General features: G+C 36.6%; 4 protein-coding genes across 5 annotated transcripts in view; 2 read left to right on the top strand and 2 right to left on the bottom strand.

The window, feature by feature from the left end:
• LOC123309960 overlaps window positions 1-20006 on the bottom strand; it is a 31096-nt gene that overhangs the window by 5275 nt on the left and 5815 nt on the right. The window lies entirely within an intron of this gene.
• Window positions 6109-9156, top strand: LOC123309955 (bromodomain-containing protein 4-like). Its single transcript, XM_044893268.1, has 5 exons — window positions 6109-6223; window positions 6485-7069; window positions 7568-7904; window positions 8001-8621; window positions 8738-9156. Exons 1-5 carry the CDS (start codon window positions 6161-6163, stop codon window positions 9106-9108), a joined length of 1977 nt encoding a protein of 658 aa, XP_044749203.1. The 5' UTR covers window positions 6109-6160; the 3' UTR covers window positions 9109-9156.
• LOC123309958 (cuticle protein 63-like) lies at window positions 11601-13057 on the bottom strand. The gene is made up of 2 exons (XM_044893270.1): window positions 12912-13057; window positions 11601-12186 (listed from the first exon to the last, which is right to left on the bottom strand). The coding sequence occupies exons 1-2, from the start codon at window positions 12921-12923 to the stop codon at window positions 11680-11682; spliced, it is 519 nt and encodes a 172-aa protein (XP_044749205.1). The 5' UTR covers window positions 12924-13057; the 3' UTR covers window positions 11601-11679.
• On the top strand, window positions 16513-19498 carry LOC123309959. 2 transcript variants are annotated; one of them, XM_044893273.1, is made up of 2 exons: window positions 16513-16629; window positions 18958-19498. In XM_044893273.1, exon 2 carries the CDS (start codon window positions 18988-18990, stop codon window positions 19417-19419), a length of 432 nt encoding a protein of 143 aa, XP_044749208.1. In that variant the 5' UTR covers window positions 16513-16629; window positions 18958-18987; the 3' UTR covers window positions 19420-19498. The 2 variants fall into 2 exon arrangements, with proteins under 2 accessions (XP_044749208.1, XP_044749206.1); XM_044893271.1 differs by lacking the exon at window positions 16513-16629 and adding an exon at window positions 17978-18286.

Consider the following 20006-nt stretch of genomic DNA (forward strand, 5'->3'; position numbering starts at 1 on the left):
TATACAGGGTTTTTGATCATGAACTGGACAAACATACGAGGACATATTGAAAAATTCTTAGCCTGCTATAGAACCAAACAAAATTTCAATGTCAAAATATTTTATTACTCAACATATGCTGCTCTTAATTGGATACATTTTATTACAGCGAACCTGCAACGTCTCTAGACCTCTCAAAAAAAAATGTTTCTTCTTGCTCTGCAAACCAGACCTCCACAGCTTTTATTATCTCCTCGTTGGAACAAAATTTACGACCTTTCAAACTTTTTTTCAGTTGAGAAAAGAGATGATAGTCGGATGGAGCCAAATCTGGTGAATAAGGGGGCTGTTCTAGTAATTCAAACAATAAATCAAGAATTTTCTGCATGGCAACATGAGATTTGTGTGCAGGGGCGTTATCCTGCAAAAGCGTCTTTTCTTTTTAATTTTTTCCCGCAGAGTAATCAGTAATGTCAAATAGTAATATTTGGTTATCGTTCTACCCTTATCCAAAAAATCAAGCATGATTACTCCACGGCAATACCAAAAAACTGAAGCAAGAACTTTTCTAGCAGATTTTTGGACACAAAACTTATTAGGTCTTGGAGAACCAGATTGTCGCCATTCCATCGATTGTTGCTTTGTTTCTGGATCGTAGAAATGTACCCAAGTCTCATCCATAGCAACAATTCGGTTTAAGAAGTCTACATCGTTTTCAAATCGAGCACAGATCGAACGCGATGCTTCTACCCTTGCACGCATTTGGCCAACATTCAAACATTTGGAAATCCATTTTGCAGCAATTTTTCTCATGTCCAAATTGACGTGAACTATATATGATGAACGCGTTCGTATGAAATATTCAGTGCTTCAAATATCCGTTTTAGCCCAATTCGACGGTCTGATAAAATCATATCATGAACTGCATCGATATTTTCGGGGACTGACACAGAAACTGGCCTTCCCGATCGGTCATCATATTCAATGGAAAATTTACCTCTTTTGAAGCTTGCAGTCCAATTTTTCGCATACGAAGGACATTGAACACCAAGGGTATTAATATCTTTGTAAATCTTGTCTTACCTCTTAACCCTTTTAAATACAGGTACCTGATGATAGCTCGATACTCCAATTTTTCGATTTTCACAATTTCGGTGGACATCTTCTTTCTCTCAATTTATTGCGTAACTATGGTTTACTTTTTTGACCTCAAACTTCACACTGACACTTCTAATGAGTTATTGTTCCTTGCTGTGGTACCGCAATATTTTTTTTATGCACAGAACTGGTCTAGACTAACTAGATATCAGTACATCCTCGTATCTGGAAAAATATACGAAAAATCATTCTTGCCTTATGACATATACCACGTTTTCGAAGCATAAGCGAGATACAGGGTGTTCAACGTGATTCTGAGCAATCTCTTATTGAGTGTGGTCAGATATTTCCTCGTTTTAATCATTGAACATTTACAATAAACGGAATTTTATATATGCGGTAGGAAACAACACCACCAAATGCATTCCCCGTAAACTTTCTTTTGACACGCCGATTCAGGAGCTACCTATGCATTTTCTACGGTTCAAAGTCAAATCCGTTGCATCAAGCATGCCGTGCACGTCCAACGATCGTACCGCGGCCTGCTTCGCAGATTAGGAAATTATCGGCTTTAATTTACGACAACAATCAAAATTTTTACGATTCCGTACGGGGTCTCAAATTGTCAAACGCCTTGTATAGAAAGGGAAAATTGGAGTAACGTTACATTATCGTTGTATTACATCGATGGGCTGCCATTGTTTTCTGGCAGAATCGAAGGCCTGATCGAAATAAATTAATGGACATTTTAGGGTTGAGTAATGGGGAACTTGATTTGAGCGTTGCGTAAGAGTTGATTGACCCAGGACATTGAAGCACTCCCTTTTCCTATAATATTGAATCTCAGTTAATTGTTGTTCTGATTGAGACAAGAATTGGCTCATGCCCACAGAAAGATTCAAGTTTCATGTTGTTAATTCATAATGTTACTAAACTACTTTTTCTGAAAAATTTATATATGCTGATGATATTGCCCTCGCTTTCCATCATTCTGATTTTAGATGTATAGAGAAAAATCTATATACAGATTCAGAAATTTCAAGGAATTACTCTTTCGAGTGGCGTTGGTGTCCTCAAATAAACCGAGGTTTCGTGTTTCTATTTGAATAATCTTCAAAAATATTGAAAATTGAGCGTAGTTTTCTGTAGTTTTTTTGGAACATAACTTCAATCCAAAATATCTAGGAGTTTAGCTGGATTACTCGCTGAATTTCAAAGCGCATTTGGAAAATTTGCGTCTGAAGTTGAACACTAGGAATAATATCCTAATCCTGCATAAACTAACTGGTACTTCATGGGGTGCTGATGCAACTACTCTTCGAATGGCAGCCCTAGCTTTGGCTGAATATTGTTGCCCCGTTTGGGCTAATAGTGCTCATGTTTGAAAAATTGATGAACAGCTAAGTCTTCTATGAGAATTATTACTGGAACTATTAGATCTTCACCTATTCAATGGTTGATAGGTCTTTCAAATATTGTACCGCCCCATATTCGTAGACAGAGGGCAGTTTTAAATTCTTGGAATAAATTTCAATCCTTTTCCAGCTCATTTCCAATTCTATCCTACATTTCACAAAATACTATTCCTAGACTGAAGTCTCGTAAACCCTTAAGGTCCAACTCTTTCCTTAATTCCAATGTAAGGGACAAGGACATTTGGCAGTCTCAATTGAATACTTGCACTATTTTCAACCAAGAATTAGTTAGTGATCCCTCGAATAAAGTTCCTGGTTTTGATCTTCCCAGGAAAATATGGTATATTCTGAATCGTACATGGATATAGCAAAAGAATGCTTTTCGATGGAATTCAGTTGAGAGCCCTAGTTGTGAATGCGGGGAACCAGAACAAACCATAAATCATCAGGTTAATCTTTGTCGCATTTATAAATTTCAGGATGGTTTTAGGGCTATTCAGGCAGTTTCCGAATATTTATCGAATTGGGTTGCCAATTTTAGGTCAATCTGATATATAGAACCTAATTTATTATCTCACATTCTTCTGCTTTTGTTTTTTTTTAGTTCAGGTAAAATTGGAGAAGACTTTCTGTATCTCCTTTCTCTTCGAGGAAAGGATCAATTTTTGCAGTGCCAGATGCCCTTCAATATGAAATAATCCAGCTTATTTTGTATAAACAGTTTCAATTCTCACAATCCACTACACTAACGATGAGAAAGGGTTTTTTACTGTAGTTTTTCCCTAAGCTCTTGTATCATACGCGAAATTATATGGTACCCCGTTACACTAACCTCTGCTAAAACTGTATCTTATACACATGCTTTAATTATTGTTTGATGTTTAAAATTGTAATGCTCTATATCCATCCTATATATCATTTCATTGACCAATAAGAATTTTTGAGTATCAAGCGAGTAATCAACTTTTATTGGCAATATTATTTCGGTTAGCAATGGCCGGAGAAAGGAGACTGGATCTTGAAGTACACCGGCAGATTGCACAAATTAATAATAAATCGAGACAACGGCGTAAATAATGTCTCAAACGATTTTCCTGAATAGCATTACATAATAGCATATCGGGTTGGGTCGGCTGTAACTGTTAACTGTTATATTTTTGCTAGACGGACATGAGGTCGAATAGCGAAATTTCACATTTGGACGTGCGAAAGTTATGTTCCTTCATTCGATCTGATGTTGCCCAATAATGCAACAAGTCGTTTTATAGATAAACATTATGTTTCGCGAAATACATTCCAGTTTTGAAGGAAGTTGTTCTGCCTTACATGCGACGAAATGCGGTATTGTTACACTTACGAGGATATATTGAATAATTCTTGGCCTACTATAGAACCAAACAAAATTTCAATGTCAAAATATTTTATAACTCAACATATTCTCCTCTTAATTTCATACATTTATTACAGCGAACCTGCAACGTCTCTAGACCTTTCAAAAAAAAATGTTTCTTCTTGCTCTGCAAACCAGACCTCCACAGCTTTTATTACCTCCTCGTTGGAAGAAAATTTACGACCTTTTAAACTATTTTTCAGTTGAGGAAAGAGATGATAGTCGGATGGAGCCAAATCTGGTGAATAAGGGGAATATTCTAGTAATTCAAACCCTTAATCACGAATTTTTTGCATGGCAACATGAGATTGGTGTGCAGGGGCGTTGTCCTGCAAAAACAAAACACCTTTTGATAGCTTTCCGCGACTTTTCTCTTTAATTTTTTCCCGTAGAGTGGTCAGTAATGTCGAATAGTAATCTCCGGTTATTGTTCTACCCTTATCTAAAAAATCAATCATGATTACTCCATGCCAACCCCAAAAAACTGAAGTAAGAACTTTTCCAGCAGATTTTTGGACACGAAACTTCTAAGGTCTTGGAAAACCAGAGTGTCGACATTCCATCTATTGTTGCTTTGTTTTTGGATCGTAGAAATGTACCCAAGTCTCATCCATAGTAACAATTCGATTTAAGAAGTCCACATGGTTTTCAAATCGAGCACAGATCGAAAGCGATGCTTCTACCCTTGCACGCATTTGGCCAACATTCAAACATTTGGGAATCCATTTTGCAGTAATTTTTCTCATGTCCAAATTGACCCTAACTATATGATGAACGCGTTCCTATGAGATATTCAGTGCTTCAGGTCTTGGGGAGCAGCGTATCTCCCAGGAAAATCATCGTAGATCTGAATGCGACCTAGGAGCGCATCAAATGAATCAGTTAATAAACTAAAATTACATGATTTTTACTAGGACTAGTTATTTACCCATTCCTTCACCCCTTCTACATGATGAAAATTTCATATAGGTATTTGAAAATTTCACTTTATGGACAACCGAATAGATTTCAACCTTGAAACAAGATAAGAGAGAAATAAGAAAATATCAAGATCAAGACCAATCGTGAAGGTTCGATTTTGACTAATTAATATGACCAACACGCCACAACGCATCGCCTATTGAAAAATAATCCGCAGAAAGCACTTCCAGAATTGGTAATCACTTTCTTCTTCTCTAATACTTTTGCTATAATATATTAATATTAAACAGCTCATTAGGTTTCAACCCTCGTCTGAAAGAAATTGTCGATATAAAAACAAAAGAAAGTTAAGCTTTGTGTCTGTTGTTCTTCTGTTGTTCCAAGTGGTAATATGTGTGCTGTTTAGAAGAAGATCAGTGCAGTGATTGTGAAAATGAGTAAATTGTTCAAAGTACGTACATACTGGACTGTTTATTGGTGATTGTAACGATGAAATTTCATGCCAAAATCAATTCATTCAGGACATTCTTTTTGGTCTATAGTCCAATATTCATTTAAATGTGATATTTCAAGATGAAGATTGATCTATATACAAAAACATTATTACACCATACTAGCTCCTCACTTTACTTCACAAGCAAATCTACTCCCTGCAGTTTTATTTCATCTATGAAAAACCAATCTACCATAATAACCAAATCATCGCATACCAATTTCATACCAATTATGCGCAACCTTGCTTTCAGTCGATGCTTGTTCCAAATGGGTGTTGTTACACATGTTATTACACAAAAAATATCCAAACAAACAAAAAATTAACCAGTCTACGTGTAACTGAAATTTTGAACAAATAGCACCGACAAAACCTTCAAATAATGAAAGTGTTTGCATGACGAATATGAATATTGTACATGAATTCGATTCGATATGCTTCGTTCAATAGAGAGGTTGACTCGAAATAAACTAGAACTACTACGATTGTGTTTTCTTTGTTACTGATATTGAAGATTTTTCTTGACATTCTGAGGAATCTCATATTTGAGCGGACAAGCATCTACATATTAAAATTTGAAGTGATACCTAGTAAAATGACAGCAAAAATGAGAATTCAGAAGAATCATTAACTTGAATACAAAAAAGTTGTTGTTACTACAGAGTTAAAAAAATCATAATAATAAAGTAATAATAAGTAGGTAGATAATTGCATCTTAAAATGAAAGTGATGTCCGATTCACACCAAGTATATCAAGGTTTGTTGAACAAACTACCAGTGTTCATAATGATGAGTTGTGCAATGCCCATATAATGATATGTTACTATAATTCACCGTAAAATATAATTTCTGCTTCCGTTCCACATGGGGTCAAGAGTAAACAAACCCACGATGACCCTCGGGGTTAACGACTCAACAATCAACATGGTACAGTGTGTAGTATTAAAAGAGAGACCTTGATGTCTCGGAATAGGACAAATCTGGCATAAAAATCATCATCATATCTTTCCCAACCCTTTGAGCAACTCCTGGAATTCAAACAGGAGGATTGGTCGAGTGATTTATGGTTCAAACGGTTTTTTCATATTCTGATCTATTTATAGAGGATGAGTCTTTGACTGGTCCAAATATTTTAACTGTAGATCCTTGTGGTCACAGATATTCTTCACACAATTTCATATTTTACAGATCTGCATCATCCTCCAATGCTTTTCAACCCTCGTTCGGTGCGATGCAACCTTGGATGAACAAAACTCCCTGAACAACCTTAACCCAGTGAACGACCACGAGAACAATGAGGAAAACGAAAAAGAAAGAGATCACGACAAGAGGACCATCTTCAACTCCGAAGTGGACAACTATGGTTGGGCCAAACACGTCGGTGTACACCCTTCAGGCTTCAAATATATCCTTGGAATCGGTCCTGTCGATTTGAAATACGTTCCTGTCATCAGGAACCCCTTCAAGTTGAACCGTCCCAAATGGCCGCCGAAGGTTTTCAAGCCGTTCAGACCGGTCAAACCTTCCCATAACCACGTGTTCAAGCCTGCAAGACCTGTGGTGGTAAATCATGGTATAGGGGTTCGTCCTTTAGGTCCAGTTTTCAGGCCGGTGGTTCCATTGGTGAGACCTGCTCTGCCTTTCGGAAAACCGGTTATGTTCAGGCCAGTTGCACCACCAGCTCCTCAATGGCCTAACAAGTCTTGGCAACAAGATGAGTGGAAACAGAAGCCTGCTTCTCCAAAACCTGTTGTGGGTCTAACCCCAGTAAATGTGAGTTAATGCTTTTAACATGAAATATAATGAGGTTTTGTTTGGAGTGCAAAAGCAGTCCTCCTCACTATCATCAGCTCAAATCTTCCACTACAAGTGGAATTTGACTGAGATACAAAACAAGCTGAAACTCTAGCGAAAGAATTTGAATCTTTTTGGTTCAGCTATTCCTATATACGTATTGATCTTGTCGGGGAGTAGTGAGAGAACATGATAACCTAGCTAGGTTAGACTAGAGGCAGGTTCCTATTTGATTTGGTATATTTGTAACCGACTTCTAGAACCAAACCAAATAGGAACATCCTACCTACCTAGATTCAGATCAAAATAGCAAAAATGAGACTGCATGGATCAATACTGAGGTAGGCCACAATCTGACCAAATATTAGATAGAAAATATCTAACCTAACAGTGGATTAAGCTTCATTGCAGTGTCAAAATATTTACTGTGAAAATTCCCTCTTCTTCTGCAACTGTATAACTTCAAACTAATTTCAGCTTATACCAATTCAACCTGTCGTCAAACCTGTTCCGCCACCTCAAGCTGTTCCAGTGGTCCCGTTGCAACCAGCCAACCCTGTAGTATCGGTTCAGCCAGTTCACCCTCCGGTGGTGCCATTACAGCCAATAAATCCTGTGGTTCAAGTGCAGCCAGCACCTCAACCTGTGGTACCCTATCCCACTACCATTTCTACAGATCCATGGGTGCCTCTGGTGAAACCAGCCTATCCTTTGGTACCTCAGCAACCGCTGCTTGAAGTCACCAAACCGAATTTACCGGTTCTTCCACTTGGAGCCAGTTTTCCTTCTCCAATCCTTCAACAGGCTCAACCAGGTGACTTCTTCTATTACCGAAGTAGATAATTTTTTTTTTTAATAATTTTAAGTTAAATCTAAGTTTTAGAATACTAATCATTTATTTTACTTCCAGGACCAGGTGTAGTTCTTCCAAAACCACAATTGATCCATCAGAATACTGCACCAGTTGTAGAATTCCACGGCAACCATCACCACCACTTCATATCTCCAAATGGTTACATAAACTTCCATAAATTAGCCTCCATTCAGCCCCAATACGCACCCCAGTTCACTCAGGTGCTTCCACAAAACGCACAAATATTCCCTACCGGCGTACAATTCCAACAGAATCCCCAAATTTTGCCTTTCGACGCTGGACAACCGATTCCAAATGTTCCACAGTTCCAGCATAATGTTCCACAGGTGACGCAAGTGCAACAGTTACCAAGACCAGAGCAGCAATATGTTCCACAAGTGACGCAAGTCCAGCAATTGCCACGTCCGGAACAGCAGTACTATCCACAAGTGACGCCAGTCCAGCAATTGCCACGTCCAGAACAGCAGTATTTTCCACAAGTAACGCAATTTCAACCCCAGCAGGAACAGCAATACGTGTCACAAGTAACACAGTTCCAGCAGCTTCCAGGTCAAGAACAGCAAGTTACTCAAATACAGCAATTCGTCAATCAGGGACAGCAGGGTTTCGAGGAACAGTATCAGCCTTCTCCGGCTCATGGTCAACTTCCTCTTGAAGGTAAGTTATAGAAAAATAGACACCAAGAACCAAAACATTACCATTTTTCATTAGATAAAGTGTAGCTCTAAGTTTGATTCGAGGCCAGGACTTATTAAGGTCTGTTTCTGTTATAGGAGAATCTCAGCAACAACAGAATCTACAGAATCAATTTCTCTCAAATTCCCAATCGAACTTCTTCTTCCAAGGACAAGACCAGCAGTATGTACCAGATAACGACCTTCAGCAACAACAATTCCAGAGTTCCAACAGCATCCAACCTGGTCAAACTGACGTCCAAACACCTCTTTACCTACCTCCACACAACACCTACAATCCACAAGTAGAAACCTTCAACAACGCTTTCAGTTCGCAGTTTGTTTCGAATCCAGACAATGGCCTGAGACCATCGGCTACATTGGAAGCTCCTTACAATAATTTTGGATATAACAGAAGGGAAGATGTTGGTGAAGATGCGGAAGAAGATTCTACTGGTGGAAGTATTTGAACTTAGGGTTTTTGTTGTGTTCAGTTGTTGACTATTTTGTAAATATTGTGAGAAATGTTTTTATTTATTTATTTTGGTAATATATTTTTGTTTTATTGAATTTCATTATTTGAGTAGCTACCCATAATCAAAGAAAAGCTAAAAGGAATCATGCAGAAACTGACTAGTCCTACCATTTTCCCAATTATTTCAATAGGCAAACAGCATATCACTTAATTATAACTTATGTATGGACTTAAGTTATGTCTCTAATAATAGACACATAACATCACCAAGAGAAAAAATTGAGAAATTGCATTTTCTACAAGAAACTAGGAAAAAAAGACAATACCATCGAGTTTAAAAAAGAACTACTGGACTACTCCTAATGAATATCTATTTGGCGTAACCATTTGGAACCACAAATCATACCATAACGATCCAATGGTCCATATATTTCTTAATAAAAAGACTGGGAATTCGTATGGCTTGTGCAATAAGTACCAAGAAGTTTTTTCGCTGTCGAAATGGAGTTTTGGAGGTGGTCTATAAAATTTACTACGGTTTTCAGATATGAGCAAGAGTGCGAATGAAGCAAGACAATCCAAATGACCGAATGACCTTAACGAGCAGACCACACGCTGTTTATCCGAAGAAAATAATTGTTACAGAAGTTGAAGTTACTGGTTGGGAATCGAATCTAGTTCGACATCGACAGTCGATATTTATTAGTTGTGTGTCTATCCACTTTTATTCTTCTAGAATGTGGTAACAAAACAGTGACTAATTGCAATCCTCGTCAGAAATGGAATGGCATGATTTCAGTATGGGTGTCGATTGAAATCTACAAACCCCCACAAGAGCCCTGTCATTAAACCTCACATAAGGTCGTTTGTATTAAGTATCCAAAAAAAAAAGATTAACAAGACCTTTCCTTCAATTACTAATTCAAAACGAGGACTTATCTACGCGTGAGAATCTTCTTTCGTGCAAAATGATGTAAGTTACTTGTCTCCAACAGATATCGGTCGAAATCTCTGCGATGACAAAAAAAAAGACTCTCACATTCCAACCTCATACGTAGATGCGTAGATTAAACGAACAATAGTGGGTGAAGGTCGACATAATCTTCAGTAGGAGATTATCTAATATTAATTAGTTAATAAACAAGTAACGGAAACTGGATCAATGGCAGAAAATGCACATGCTAATAGAGTGTTCGCATCACAGAACGTTGCACTGTTTCACGGTTCGTTGGTCACTTTGAAGTTGAACTTATTCATTGTTAAGTACTCGATTGTTATCGAAAGATGAGAGTTATATTGGATGAACTGTCTGGTTCAGTGGTACAGAGGTTTTCATACAGGGTGGTCAAGAATTCACTAAGAATTTCACTCCAAAGATCCATTCAAAGTGAACTCAAAAATGAAAAACGGAAGAACCAATTTTTTTTTCTCGTAAACAGTGTCAGATATTTGAAAATTTGGTATGGCAATATAGGTTTTTGAATATGCTGAATCTTTTACGAGAATTTCCGAAAGCCTATCCCGCTTTGGTTAGATTTTCATCGTTAAAATGGCATTTTTCAAAAATGCAAATTTCAATCTGCGATATCTCCCGTTATATTCGTATGATCCAATTGAAATCTCCTGTTCTAAAATCAGCATTGCCAAGGCTCCCAACCTAGCACAAAAACCCGATTTCGTAAATCTCGATTTTTTTGGTCAAAAATGAGCAAGGGCTTAAAAAATCAGGATGTCCTATTACTGTCCTAGGATATGGAGTGTTTATAAGTTGTTTTGAAGATTCTAGAAAACCAAACAGTTGATGATTGCACTCGAAGTCAACTCGAAAATGAAAAGTGCAGACCGGTTGTGCCGAGATGGATGATGGTTCTATAATCAGCGTTGCCAAGCACCCAAGCACAAAATTGCGATTTTGAAGGTGTCAATTTTTTTGGGTGAAAAATTAGCTAGGGGTTAGACCCCCCTTAAATTACCTATTTTATGTTACTATTTGCTCCTCTGTCTACGAATGGGTGTCTTATTACTGTCGTAGGATATGGAGTGCATAGAATTTGTTCCGAAGATTCTGGAAAACCAAACAGTCGATGATTCTATCGACTCTTCACTCCAGAGAGCCCTTCAAAGTGAACTCGAAAACGAAAAATGGAAAAAAAAATTATTTTCTCGATGACTGCGTAAGATATTTCAATGTTTGGTATGAAAATATAGGTTTTCGAATACGCTGAATCTATTGCAAGAAAAATCCCTTTGAAATCCCTTGGTTTCTCACTTTCTCACACACGAGTGTCTTTCCTTATAGTTCTATTATTTCAATCCTTAATTCTTCTGCTGTTAATCAATGGATTAAAGTGATAATTTCACTGAATAATGAAAAGACACGAAAGGAAATACAAAAGAGTTCTGATATTTCATTGGCATGGACCATATTGTTGGTTCACTCAAACGTTTTCCGTTAATCGATAGCAACCGACCAAAAAAAATGCAACATTTAAGAAAATAATCTCATTTTATTTTACAATTTATACAGCGACGACTTAAGGCTAGTAACACAAAGAATTCACACCATCTACCATCCGTGACCCAATTCCAAACCGCTGCTGTAAGACAGACCATGTCCAAGGGACAAATCTCCAAGACCATATCCGTATCCGTGACCGATAGAGATGGGGGCAGAGTAGGACTTGATTACTGGGGCGGCGGCGTACGACCTGTAGATAGGGGCTGAGTAGGATTTGTACAAGGGGGCAGCAGCGTAGGTCTTGTAGATGGGAGATGGGGCGACCACAGTCTTAAGGATGGGTGCTGGAGCTACCACAGTCTTGACGATGGGAGCTGGAAGCACAGACTTGGTGATGATAGGGGCGGACACGTAGGACTTGGAGATGATTGGGGATGAGTAGCCATAGGAGAGGGATGGTCCCAAACTCAAGGGTGCTGAGTAGGCTAAACCGTGGTCTAGACCACCAAGACCATAACCTCCATATCCGTACCCCAGAGATTCACCGTAGATTCCTCTCTTGTCCTTTTTGGATTCGCCAGCTGCAGCAACTGCCAAAACGGCGCAGACGCAAACCTTAAAAAAGATATTATCTTACAATATATTCCAAAAGCACTCAATACAGAAAACATCCTTGGAGTTTTGAAGATTCTGGAACTAGGGATGAAGATTTGAAAAACGTTTTATGACATACTTAAGATCAGACAATCAGTCTAACAAATTTGGAGTTTTTTTCCAGTAAACAACAGGAGATAACCCAATAAAATTTGATGCAAAAAACTATCCTTGGGGAGTCAATTTGGGGTATACAATTAAGAAAGTATCTTCAAAATTGTTGGAAGTGTGAGAAATTGTGTACTGCTCTAGCATTGCTCTAGATATCTCTTCTCATCATAAAACAATGTGATGAAATACATATTAAATAAGGAAAAGTGAAAATTCGTCCAAAAACAGAGATGCCATGTAAGTCTTACAAATAAATTACAATGTCCCATGGAAAAGCAAACATAGTTTTTTTTTAAATCAATAAAGAAGTTAATTTTCTTATACTGAAGTTTCATTGAATTATTCTTAAGATTTTTTAGATGGAAAATACATGAATGAAATTAAAATTGTAATATGAATAGAAAAAATATTGTGAGCTACATATATACAAAATGGGCCATTACAAAAGAATCATTATTTTTTTAATTTTTTTTTATGGGCAGTAAATGAAATTTTCCCCAATTGTCCATCGATTGTGCTCTAGTTTTTCTTCATATGCGGGTGCTACTATCATTATTACATATTTCAATACTTACCAAGAATTTCATATTGAGTGAGTTTAGCGAGTGTGTACACTAAGGTTGTATGAACTGACTGTGGAAGGCACAGCTGATGTATGATTCTTCACTTGAGAAACACTAGCATTTATACCGAGAGACGGGGGTCAAATTTCCTACCCTGTCCTTATCGTGATACACTTAGGTAACTTGTCCGGTGTGTGCGTACCTCATCGTAATGTGAGAAATGATACTCAAATTGGATTGGTGGTTGTGCAATAAGTTCACAAGATGTTTTGGTTGCTAATAGACGGGCCCGCACACAGGAAATTGGTCAAATCGACCTTGGTTAATTAATCTCCTTTGTTTGGTGGATATATGAAAAAATTGTGGTCCAAGGCACGCCCTGAAGATATGGGAATATTGTGAAGGTATGTACAAGTTTGGAACTGGTACGTTCACTTCATGTTGGTCTGAATGCATTTTTTTAGTTTTTCTTCTACGTGCGTTAAGAATGAATATTTGAAAGGTTTATTTTTTCTCAGAAAATAGTGTGGATAGTTTTGAGTTTCTTTCTTAGAAACCTGAAAACTGACAGAAATGAAATTGAGCATACGTTCGATGGGAGCCAGAAGACCATAAAGAATAATTTTGGTGATGCTCGCTGTAATTCATAGCTGTAGGAAATGACAGTCCTAAAATTCTTTCCTGGGATACTATTTTTCTAATTCATATTATATAATTGAAAAATTTCATTTCGATAGCTTGATTGGTTTTGAACAAATAAGGTCAGTTGCATGTAATTTCTTGCTAAACGTAGCGTTTTTTGAGAAAACAAATAATTTATCAGATTTGGCCTGATTCGTATAAAGGATGAGTCTTTGACTAGTTCAATTATTTTAACAGTGGATTCTTGAAGTCAAAAGAAATACTTTTTTTCTGAATCGGCTCGGTTTAAAAGATACAGAATGTGAAAAAAGCATTAAATTTTTTTATTCGAACACAAGATATCACCCACGTCTTCCAGTTTTTTCATTATGACCAATACGTACTATAAAAATACCAAAAATACAAAGAACACAACTCTTGAAACTAAGATGGACGCTATCTAATGAATATTTGAAAGTTTCGTAAAATAAAAGTATAATGCGCCATTTTAGAGTAACTTGATGTCCAAAAATAGAAATAAAAATCTATGAAATTCGAAAAATTGGGTACTTTGACCGAATGAAACTCTTTTAAAAGATCCACAGATGTGTAGTGTCACAGATTTAGCTAGTTATTCTGAAGGTAATTTTTTTTCCAGGGGTGGCACAGCTCCTTATGGAAACTCAAAATGGCTATATCTTTTTATCAGGGCCGTATCGGAAAAAATGGTATGCATTAATGATATCCTGTAATGCACGATGCATTGAGATAAGTCGAATATTTCATCTAGTTATCTCAAATTTCATCAACGAGAAACCTATTCGAATTAGGAAACTACTTGGTATGCGTCACAGGTCAATCAAGTGAAACACAAGGTGTTGTATCGTCTGTTGAATTTTCAGAATGGTAACAATCCATATAAATCGTGTACTACGTAAAGGGTTTCAATATTTGATTCTTATGATTTTTTATCACTATTTCTCTGACAACGATTCGACAATAAAAAACTCAAGGAAAAACAAACAAGTGAACGGTGAAGGTTCAAAATGAGGAATTCATCGCTCATGAAGGATCACCTGCAACCATTTCAGTAGTTGTAATTATTGTTCTTTTCCTATTGACTCGAGATACACAAACAAATATGTGCAGTTTCTAGAAGAATTTTTATATGTAGTTGATAATCTGGAGTCGGCAATTCGATCTAGGTCAATTGTACCATGCCTTCTTATATCATAATTATAATGCATTATTCTGATTTCAATATAGAACAATTATCCTAAAAAGGAAAGAATATTGAAGTAATGGAAAAGGGTTTTTGCCTTGACAATGTTCAAATGATCGGATCAGACTTTAAAAACATTTAGGAACTAAAGATATCCTAAATTCCAAATAGAAATCAAATTTCTTGCACCAGAGAATTAGAGGGTAGTGGAGTTTTTCGAATGGAAACCCTAACTTTTTCAGCCAGAATTCAGAAATGGATGATCTGCTGTTGCTGAGGACCATTGATGGGTTTTCAAATAACCCTACGTAAAGTCGTAGGTGAGTGTGACCCTAAAAATTCAATAATATGACCCCTTCCATCCCTAAAATAAGAAAGGCTAATAAAAAACCATCAAAGACCTAATAATCCTAGACAACAAAAGGTCTATCCATTTTTGGCACAAAAAGTTAGGGTTGCCATTTAAAATAACCTAATATTCCTTGATACATAGTAGAGAGTGCATAACAAACTCCTAAACTTCACACGAAAAGTTGCGTAATTCGAAATTAAATCGTCCTGGTTCAGCATTTCTTCAGAAAATAGTAAATACTGAAGATATGAATTTTGTGCTTCACTTTTTACTCTGTATATTTCCAAATCTGAACAAACTATGAACTTATTATAAGAGAATAATTGCACATGTAATTAACGTACTCGTTATGATTTTTTCGAGATTTGATGAATTAAAGATTTGCTGGGATGATGTAACAAGCATGAAATAACAAGTGTTTGTTTACAAGAAGAAACTGATATTTGTTAATGCCTCCTCATCAACCATATGCTCATCACTGTTGGTCAGTGATATAATGAGCAACCTAAAAATCGAATTCATTACTTGAACACTTGAAGATTTACTATACCCATTCTCATGAAAATGATTTTGTTTTCGATATTTCCTAGATGCTATGCAAATACACAGGGTGCAAATATTTTAACAAAAGATTCTTGAGGTCAAAATAAACACTCTTTTCTGATACCATTTTTTCATGTATAGGTCCGAAGTCCGAAAAATATATTTTCATTATTCCGAAGAGAAATAATAACGAGGCTGGAATGCTCTTAGTTTCACAACAAAGATTTCAAGCCAATAGAGCATCAGAGGAATCTCTTACGAAAAAACGACCGATACATAATCATTTTGACTGATGTTATGAGGTCGTTTATGAGATTTTGTCATTTCCGAACGATAAACAAGACATCGAAATCAATCGAACCTTATCCAATTATAAAACACGTATAGACCAAGAGCATCCGTTGCCAAAGGCAAATTCACGGTCTAGCGAACCCATTGAGCTGGTTCCACCCATTCATCTTTATCGAATGAACGTTCCAAATCTTCATTCTCCTTTGAACTCTGCGAGGATTACGAGATGATATAATATACAGCGTGAATCCGGCGTATACTGCTAGGATTCAGAAGAAATTCAATCTTTTGGGACTCAAAGAAAAGAAAAATATAGGATGGTCACCAATTTTGTAATTTTTTGCATATACATAAATGAAGGAGAACAAGAGGCACTTTGAAAGGCACTTTCCTGACTGAAAGTAATATTCAATAAGAATATTCGTTTAAAAAAATTAGCTTCATCCAACGAATGCTATTTGAGCCTGTTGAACCATTTTCTTTTTTAATAACCCTGTATCCCGAGGTTTATTCGATAAGAAATCGATTTCAAATCACACATGTTCAAGATTATCATGTACAGTTAGTTATTCAGCAGCCTGGATATAAGTTAGCGATGATATGTCATCCTAATATTCTCAAGTCGTATCTTGAAATCATTATGGCTGAGAATCTGCCATTGATGTGTTACGCAAGAGAAGCAAAAGTGTTCTAAGGAAAAGGTATCTAACTCTAACAAGATTCATAGCGAAGTAACAGTATAATAAGTGCGGATGACAATCTGATTTATATCAGAATATTACCTCCATTTAAATTATTATACATATCTCAATAATTGGTGTCACAATTATTAACCTATTACTTCTATCATGTATCTATCGCTATCCATTTGCCTGTTCGCACTATTCAGTATTGGAATATTGCACTCTCATTCGAGAAAAATTGGGAAGAATGTTGTTACATAAATTGCTGTATGAACTGGATACATTTTAGAGGTGCTACTTTAAACGCCAAAAATGTGAATCGAAAAGTATGAAAACGCAATATGTATCACCATAATCGATTTGAAAAGATTCTCTATCTGAAAAACTCTAGGCAGTAAGAGTTGGAGAACAAAATTTTTTTCCAAAAGCTTCCAAACTTCTTTATGTTCAATTTCGAAGCTCTTTTACCTCAGTGGTCAAGGAATATACGTAATTCTTCGTTATAGATTGTATGGACATACTTAATTTTATACAGGGTGAGTCTTTGAATCGTACAAAAATTTTAACAGTTGTTTTTTTTTTTCTATACCATTTTTTTCGAATCGGCCCTGATAAAAAGATATAGCCGTTTTAAGTTTTCGTAATTAGCTATGCCTCCCTTGGAAAAACAAAATTACTCTCAGAATAAATAGCGAAATCTGTGACACTACACATCTGTGGATCTTAGGATCTTTTAAACAGAGTTGTATTTAGCCAAAGTACCAAATTTTTCGAATTTCACAGATACTGTTTAATTTACTCGAAAACTGAGCATTATGAGAGAAAATATAAAGAACAAAACATTCAAATATTCATTAGATAGCGTCCAACTCAGTTTCAAGAGTTGGGTTCTTTGAATTTTTGGTATTTTTATGGTACGTAATGGCCATAATGAGAAAACTGGCAGACGTGGTTGATATCTTGTGTTGGAAAAAGATTCATCACATAAATGAAGAACTATATTCCGAAATTCATGTCATTCGATAAAACCTTTTGTGAGATAGAACTAACAATAACGTTTTTTATCGTTTTTCAACAGCCTGTATCTTTTAAAATAATAAAGGAAAAAAGTGCTTCTTTTGACCTCAAGGATCTTCTGTGTAGCACCCATAGAAAATTATTGATTCAACGCCAACAAAAATATCATCTTCAATCGATTGAATCCCAATATGACTACAATAGATAGTTTCCATTTCTGTTAATCGAAACAAATCTTTGACACCTTTATCCTCATTAGTATTCGATTTCCACACGCACCAAAATCATCGTTTGCGTGGACTCGTGATTCATTGTTTTCCTCCTCGACTAGCATTGTGAAATTGCTACGATGTCCCATAATATGCAAAAAGAATTTCTAAAATTGGGAGAAGCTGATATGTGCACCAGATCAAGGTTCCATCCAACAACCGAAAATTACATAATTCGTTGCCAAATTGACCACTATCTATAGTTCAACTACTTTTCTCAACTTGTTTTCTCATCGTTTCAAACATTAATGGATGAATATGAATGACATGTTGACATCGTATGCCTACTTCTTCGATACATATAAAAGAATGAGGAGAAAAATTGATAATCAGTATCGATAGCTCATACCTAAGCAAAGCATCTGATAAAAATCACCATGAAGTTCTTGGTAAGTTTCGAATTTTTATTGTTCCTTCTCTATTTGATTTGAATGATTATTGTTTACTGGTTTCAAAGACAATTTTCATGTTCACTTTCATAACTGAATTATTTAAACATTCATAATAAGAAAATGAAAAAATTGGTCGATTTTTGACATTGAGCTCTATCACCTACATATACAGTTTCTACATATCACACCTAATCATGAAAAGGCAAAATATGTTTTCTGTCTCATACATTCCTTGGGCGTTTTGGTGAAGATGTATCAAACCTATTGGTTTTTCCCAATATTGCGCCATTTGGAAAGTTGAAAGTGAAAAGATGTCTCTACAATGTCCGACGAATTAAATCGAAATAATGATAAATTTATGTCTCACTCGAATTATCCTTTCTGCCGATTTGAATATCATTAAATACACGCTTATGAATGGTCCATAAAAATGCAAATTTCATTCATTTAGAATCATGTTGAAACGACCGCGTCGTGAGGCAATATATACTGCTTAAATCAGAAGTGGACAACAATTACAGAACTTCCATATATCGACCTTCATTTTTATGTTTCGTTTTACAATTTTCTCCATCAAACTGCCAAAATATAACATTCATAATATCGAGGTGAAGCCTAGCAATAGCTTCTACTTTTCGTAATATGAAATTCAAACGATTTTTTTCCAGATTGTCGTTGCCGCTATTTTGGGTGCCTCCATGGCCGGAGTACCAGAGAATAGAGGGAAACGTGGTTTGGTGAGCAGCTTAGGGTATGGCTATGATTCTTCTCTTGGCCTTTCTGCCCTTCATCTACCCCTGTCATCGTCAGTTCTATCAGCACCAACTGTGATTGGGTCTCACTTGCCCTACACTTCATCAGTGCTGTCAGCTCCTGCCATCTCCACTTTATCAGCTCCAACTGTCATCAAAACTGTACACTCAGCTCCAATTGTCAAGACTGTGGTGTCCCAGCCTCAGATTTTGAGCTACGCTTCCGCACCTTCCCTAGGATTGGCTTCTTCATTGGACCTTCACTCCCTTTCCTACGGCTCTTCATTGCCCTCAGTCTACTCATCTGGACTCCTCAAGAGCTACAACCTGGGAGGACTTCCAGTTACCAGCCACATCAACGACCTCCACGCTTGGTAGATGGAGTGAAGAACAGCCTTAATTTTTTTTTCGTTTGTTGATAACAATAATTTGAAAATATATTATTTTTGACAATACATATTTTGTTTAACTGAATCCTCGCAATAGCAGAAGAGCCAACGGTGCTTTATATGGGGATTTACTATACCTATACGGGTATGTATTGATATCTAGTTAGCCTAGACCAGTTCCATGCATAAAAAAATATTGCGTTAGCATAGCAACGAACAATGACTCATTAGAAGTGTCAGTGAGATATTTGAGGTCAAAAAAGTAAACCAGAGTTTCGCAATGAATTGAAAGAAAGAAGATGTCCACCGAAATTGTGAAAATCGAAAATTTGGAGTAGCGAGCCATTATCAAATACCTGTATTTAAATGGGTTGGGAGGTGAGCAGATTTACGAAGATATGCTTAATACCCTTGGTGGTCAATGTCCTTCGTATGCGACCGTGAAAAATTGGACTGCCAGCTTCAAAAGAGGTAAATTTTCCATTGAAGATGATGACCGATCGGGAAGGCCAGTTTCTGTGTCAGTCCTCGAAAATATCGATGCAGTTCATGACATGATTTTATCAGACATGAATG

The sequence above is a fragment of the Coccinella septempunctata genome, chromosome 3 (genome assembly GCF_907165205.1).
Source record: "Coccinella septempunctata chromosome 3, icCocSept1.1, whole genome shotgun sequence".
Classification (NCBI taxonomy): Eukaryota; Metazoa; Arthropoda; class Insecta; order Coleoptera; family Coccinellidae; genus Coccinella; species Coccinella septempunctata.

What these genes read in the sequence shown, in the direction of transcription:
- LOC123309955 (XM_044893268.1), top strand. Translation starts at nt 6,161, where the DNA reads ATGGGGTCAAGAGTAAACAAACCCACGATGACCCTCGGGGTTAACGAC. An exon ending in TGGGTCTAACCCCAGTAAAT is followed by an intron (nt 7,070 to 7,567) that starts GTGAGTTAATGC and finishes AACTAATTTCAG; the next exon opens with CTTATACCAATTCAACCTGT. An exon ending in TGGTCAACTTCCTCTTGAAG is followed by an intron (nt 8,622 to 8,737) that starts GTAAGTTATAGA and finishes TTTCTGTTATAG; the next exon opens with GAGAATCTCAGCAACAACAG.